The sequence below is a fragment of the Oncorhynchus nerka genome, linkage group LG3, assembly GCF_034236695.1.
Source record: "Oncorhynchus nerka isolate Pitt River linkage group LG3, Oner_Uvic_2.0, whole genome shotgun sequence".
In the NCBI taxonomy this organism is placed as follows: domain Eukaryota; kingdom Metazoa; phylum Chordata; class Actinopteri; order Salmoniformes; family Salmonidae; genus Oncorhynchus; species Oncorhynchus nerka.
Window position 1 is genome coordinate 18071335 of NC_088398.1, and position 5962 is coordinate 18077296.

The 5962-nt window shown below is 40.2% G+C and overlaps 2 protein-coding genes across 5 annotated transcripts in view; one reads left to right on the forward strand and one right to left on the reverse strand.

Moving 5' to 3' along the window:
* Positions 1 to 3094, forward strand: part of LOC115103228 (tropomyosin alpha-3 chain-like) — a 26002-nt gene extending 22908 nt beyond the window's left edge. For all 4 annotated transcript variants that reach the window (XM_029624081.2, XM_029624066.2, XM_029624099.2 and 1 more), the window contains one exon: positions 1635 to 3094. In XM_029624081.2, coding sequence (XP_029479941.1) covers positions 1635 to 1717 — 83 coding nt within the window. In that variant the 3' untranslated portion in view covers positions 1718 to 3094. The remainder of the gene's footprint in view (positions 1 to 1634) is intronic.
* Positions 1842 to 5472, reverse strand: pmvk (phosphomevalonate kinase). Its single transcript, XM_029624128.2, has 5 exons — positions 5286 to 5472; positions 5111 to 5174; positions 4738 to 4890; positions 4356 to 4485; positions 1842 to 4255 (listed from the first exon to the last, which is right to left on the reverse strand). The coding sequence occupies exons 1-5, from the start codon at positions 5372 to 5374 to the stop codon at positions 4107 to 4109; spliced, it is 585 nt and encodes a 194-aa protein (XP_029479988.1). The 5' UTR covers positions 5375 to 5472; the 3' UTR covers positions 1842 to 4106.
* Positions 5473 to 5962: the final 490 nt, after the last annotated feature.

Here is a 5962-nt window from a genome sequence, read left to right on the forward strand (position 1 = left end):
CCCCCAGCCTTTGGAATAGCCTGCCAGAGAAACTGTGGACGTATCTAATATCTGTCGTAAAATATTCAGTACTGAGAGATTCTTGGTCATTTCGTCAAACAATCATTTATTTAATATTGATTTAATTATTGCAGTGAGACCGTCAGCCCACCACTGTTAGGCTGAGAGTCTAGCCTTTACAGACGTTGCAGTTTTTTATATAGTTGATACCAAGATTGCTTAGTCAGTCACTTCTAACCTTCCCATAAGCCACCTTGGTTATCCACACAGGATGGTGTTTTACTTTGTCTCATCTTCCTGGCATCTGAGAAACTGAGGCATTGTTGACTCTTTCAGGCTCTCTTTCTCTCTCGCGCTCTCGCTCTCTCTCCCTCTCCCTCTCTCTCTCTCTCTCTCGTCACACACACCACATCTTGTCTATAGAGTGCTAGCTTTTTAGGTTATCACCAACACAAGTCAATTGTCAGCTTCAAGCTATCTCTAGTAGAGCCCATGTCCTCAAAACACAGACTAGCTACAGGGTGCTAGAGCATTAGCAGGACATATCTTACTGATTGTTAAGTAAACAATTGTAACATAGCCAACAAATAAGGTGAATACATTTTTCCCTCACATCTTTAACACATTTTTAGCTTTTCCTTAGGTTGCTTTTTAGTTGAGTTTGTCTTTTTAAAATGTTTTATCTTGTTTTATGTAGTAAATATTTCAGCTTTTATATGTATTTTTCTGTAAAGCACATTGCGTTGCATTCCAAGTCTGAAATGTGCTGAAGTAAATACTTTGATTTTGAAGTTGAATTTAAGTCGCTCTGGATAAAGGTGTCTGCTAAAGGCCTAAATTGTAAATGTAGCTGACAGGTCAAACCTTTTTAATGAAATGTTCTAACGTTAGTGTGAGATCTCGTTTTCTGCCATGATCTCGCTCTGTCAGAGCTAAATAAGGCCATGCAGTAGCTCGGGCTGTGTTGGTTTTCAAGGTGACTTATACTGTAGTTGAATAGGGAATTATTCTCTGGTGATACCAAACCTCCATAATGTATAGCATACAACACGGCTCTCTTTGCTCTATGGAGACCTTGTGAATTATGAAGCTATGTCATAGAATTTACCTTCGTCACCCCGGGTTTTGTTTTACAGATTAAGGCTTACATATTTGGTTCTGTCACTATATAGAGAAGTTGTTTTCAAATGTTATGGTTTGGTCTAAGTTCCCCTTTTGAGGTACTGCTAGAATTACCAGGAAGTACTTTCTGATATTTGTTGACCCCTGGTATTAAGGGGGATCTCCAACTTCAACATCTGACCAGGTGCTATACCATCTTTTGGAGTTGTAGAAATGGATGTCTTCCTACTTCTGTCTGCTACAGCTGACTCATTCCTTGAGTTTTTTTAATGTATGTGATTTATTGTTTTCAAAGTAGTCCCTGTATTGATTTGACGCTATCAGGAGGTTTTGTCATGTGGATTGACATGGTTTAGCCCTTGGCGTTGCTCCACTATAGTGTAGTAGACCTCTTAGTAAACTCAAACACCACTTTAACATCTCAATGTCTTGCCTCCTACGTCCTCATCTCACCACCAGGAGGACCCTTATCTTACATTCATTCATTCTTTCTTTCTTTGTGTGATTTACAGATGCGCTAGCCAACGCCAAGGAGGAGAATGTCAACATCCACGCCACCCTGGACAAGACCCTGGAGGACCTCAACAGCTTCTGAGTGGCTACTGGCCCCTCCACCACCACCTCTTACTGCTCCACCCCCTCACCTCTGGCCCTGTCTCTCTGTCTGTGCTGGCTGACTGTTTAGCGTGGGGGGGGATGTTCATTGTTTTTGGTGAAGGTAGCACTTTCTTCAGTCCACACCTAGCCAAATGTTTCTCCCCAGTAGACTAAAATGGCTGACCGCCCCTCCCACATTCCACCCCAGTATCTGCAGATGCTCTCCGGATGAGCACCTACCCCCCCCCTTTTATAGCCTCTTCATAGCTTTCTTTTAGTCTTAAAAGGGCAACATTTACTCAAGCACCCACATCTTAAGTGTCTCACAGGTTTCTAATATTCACATTCCAGCTTAGGTGTGTGATTTGTGTTTTGAGGCCATTCCTATGATCTTTCTTTGGCTGCTAGCTGTTTTAGCCGTAAGCGTTTTAAATACATTGAGGCTTTTCTCTCTTTCTGATAACCCTTGTTACGGGGATATTTGGTGTCCACTGGGACACATATGAAGGTGGCGAGGGTAATAACTCTTACCTAATTATGTCTCCCTTTTGGAATGGGACCACCATTTGATCATTAACTCTCCCTCTGTTATCCCCATCTGAACCACTTGCCCTACCAACATCTCGCCTCAAACTCTTGTCCCCCTCTAACCACTCACCTTCTGCTGGAACATCCTTACACAAGCACTGCTTTTCTACTGTGCCAATGCCCAGAGGGTCCACAACTATGCTACCTTTTGTCAAGTATTTTGTGTTAATTTACAAGTAAGGGCTGGGGAGTGACATGTTTATTTCTTATAAGGGAGAAGTGTTTTGTTTAGTTGCATGACATTTGTATTTTTGTTTTTATCTGGAGTCATTTTCCAAAAAGGGCCAATGTCACAAGTTACTGTAAACTGAATGCCCCCTTCAAGATCAGGAAATGTAATTGTGAATGAGTTGTAGGTCATTGAAGGGATATAAATGTCGTATAGCTTCAGACAGAATTGAATGCATATATTCTAGCCAATTGCAGCCGTAGTCCTCTAAACTAATTATTTTTCCCGATAAGATGTGGGGGAGGGGAGTAATCAGCTAATCACTACGCATTCCACTGCCAAAATGGAAGCATAGGGGCCAATGAATAGGGAGAAGAGACACAAGGGTATTATCTAAACTTATCAGTATAGGCTAAACTTTTTTTCTGCAAATGAAGTGAACTGCAAACCGTATAAAATTTAAAGAAATAAAAAGTAAAATATTGCATCAAGTTTAACTGGAAATTTTCACTCGACGCCAAGGGTGTGAACATTGTGTTACCAGTAATGTTTTCATTGTAATAATGACACACAAATGGACACCATTTAAAAAAATAAAATAAAGAACCACGATTTGTATTGACGTTCCAAAATATTTTTTCCCATTTATTTTCTTCAGTTTGACAACTCCAATAAACTCTTAATTTAGAAATTGAGTGCTATGGAGTTGCTCTTTCAAAATGTGAACATTGATTCCCTCATGTCTACTTTAAATGTTTTACGAACTAACACTTACCCTGCTATTAGAACATTGATCATGTCTGTGTCTAGTACATTTAATCCTGTTGAATGGGTGTGGAATGCAGTATTGTGCTAATTTTACCATAGGTCAACATATGTGCACTTTCCAGGTTTCCAGTTAATCTTCAAGCTATTTACAACAAACTCTTATTTTCTAGTAGCCTACAATTTTTTTATTTATATGGCACAATGACACTTATACAAGTACAGATTAAGTCATCTGCACATTAGGTCTTGATGACATTTGCCTCCTGCATGGAGGACATCACTAAGTACAGGTAAACACCAAAATAAAGGAAACTCCAACGTACATCAATTAATAGGGCACCAGAAAAGTTAATGCACCTTGGCAGCTATTAGTGTTGAACTTTATTGGATGAATGTGACAGTCACATCTCTTCTAGCCATGGTAGCCAAAATAATGGGCTACTGGGCATTTTTATACATCACCCTAAGCATGATGGGATGTTTTAATTGCTTAATTAACTCAAACCACACCCGTGTGGAAGCACCTGCTTTCAATATACTTTGTATCCTTTATTTTCTCAAGTGTTTAATTTTGGCAGTTGTGTGTGTGATCCATGTAAATTCATATCGGTCAGTGCTAATATACACACCATTCATGTTTGGGTTTTTGATCAGATTTTAGTATTCTTGCCCTGCTACTTAGTTGATAGTACAGAACACTGTAGAGAAATAAATACTACATATTCCCACTTTCTGCTGCTCCTCAGTGTGACAAAGATGTTCAAGGATTTTCACAGAAAATAGTGTAATGTATACCCAACTACACTTTCCAACAATAAGAGCCTTCAGCAAGTTCCCACAGCTGTGTAATGGCCCCTCTTATTCAGTCTTCTTTCGCCTTTTCTTTGGCTATTGAGAGCAGCCCAGTAGCAAGCTGCTCCTCCAGTTGGGATCCATCGCCCTCATTTTTGATGATCCAATCAAAATCCACTCCTTGGTCGAGCCCACATTCAGACTCTGCATCATCTATTCCTGCAGAGAGAGAGGGTGTGGTGTTGATTGTCGTTGAAGAGGTATTGTATTTCTCTCAAAAGTAAATAACATTATTACGCTATCAGAGTAGGTATTGCACCTGTTGTGAACTCCCAGCCCCTCTCCCTCCGTGTCTCTTCTGAGGCCTCCACCCGAACACAGCGAGACTGACTAGGATACTCCCTCCAGAACCACTGCAGGTCTGACAGACGCCGCGTGTCACTCACAATCTGGGGCACAATAGAGATTAGAGAAAGTATAATGGTAGAGGACAATATATGATGCTTCAACTGCTCATCAGGCAGTGTCTGGAAAAGTTATTTGGTCAGGTTCACCAACACTAAATATGCAGATGGTCAGTTTCTAATAGCAAGTAAGACCTGACTCAAAAGACTTGCGTTTGACAAATTGTACGTGGCAGGACTTGGCTTGTAGTGTGTTGCCCCATAACAGTGGATCAATTGAGAATTTTGTTATCTTACCCAGATAGGCTGCTGGGCCTCCTTGATGGCCACACGACAGAAGAACCCTTGGTCCTTCTCCCTCTGCTTCTCACCCCACTGGATCATGTCAGCACGGTACTTCTCCTTGTACTCACCTGCTCCCAACAGCTCATCAAAGTCCAATCCATGGTCCTATAGGCATAGTGGGTAATATAAGGAGAGACAGTGGTAGTGTTCCTCCATTCACTAGTAGTGGGTATTGTAGACCCAACTGGGCATGCGGGCTTTTGTTCCTGCCCAGCACTTAATGTCTGATCGATTATCTGAATTCGGTGTTGTATTAGATGGAACATAAGCCTGCACACCGAGGATCGGCTAGGATGATGTAGCACAACTGTACACAAGTACCAACCTGTGCGTATTGCTGTTTAAGAGGACCAGAGAGACGCAAGATACAGCATACATCTGGACCTAGTCTGATAGAAATTCAACATAAATCACATTGTTAAACGAATATAACATGTGATAGAGCATTCAATTCAGCGATAATAGCTTTGATAGGTTTGTAAACAGTATGTCAATAGTACCTTTGGTGAATCAAATCCGTCACGTAATCTTTTCCAGATTTGCGTTTCCCGCTAAATAAAAGGATGAGTTTGGGTTCGACTGTCGCCATCGAAAAAACGTTGCAGCAACCAATTTACGTGTTTTATTTTTCATACAGTGTAGCTAGCCTCTTCGTGTACAAATTAACCGTACTGCATGCATTATGGTTGGTTGGGCTACAGTAATATACATAAAAAGGCGCCATTAAATATAAAATGTGCTCATTTGATCGAATTTCTTAGAGAAAACATATATTTCAATACTTTTACTATATTGATTTATTTATTTAAAGATGTAGTCATTCTTATAATTGATACAATTTTAAAAAATATGGGCAAACGTTGGTTAAAAAAAACTGTCATGCGAGGTTTACGGTAACAGATCGCCATCATATCATGGAGCTTACCATTGACATGCGGAAATAGGGTGATCATATGAAATATAAAATCTGTAATGGTTTCTTTAATGACGACAATATTAAATTGAATACGTGAATGCAAACTAATAGGGATATTGTGCTGATATTGCAAGAAAAAGTATTATAAATACGTAAAATGACTCAAGACAGTCTGACTAAGATCATGGAACCACCTACTTTATAATCAATAACCCTCTCCCCTTCTATACCCTACTGAAATCAGGGCACAAGTCAAATCAA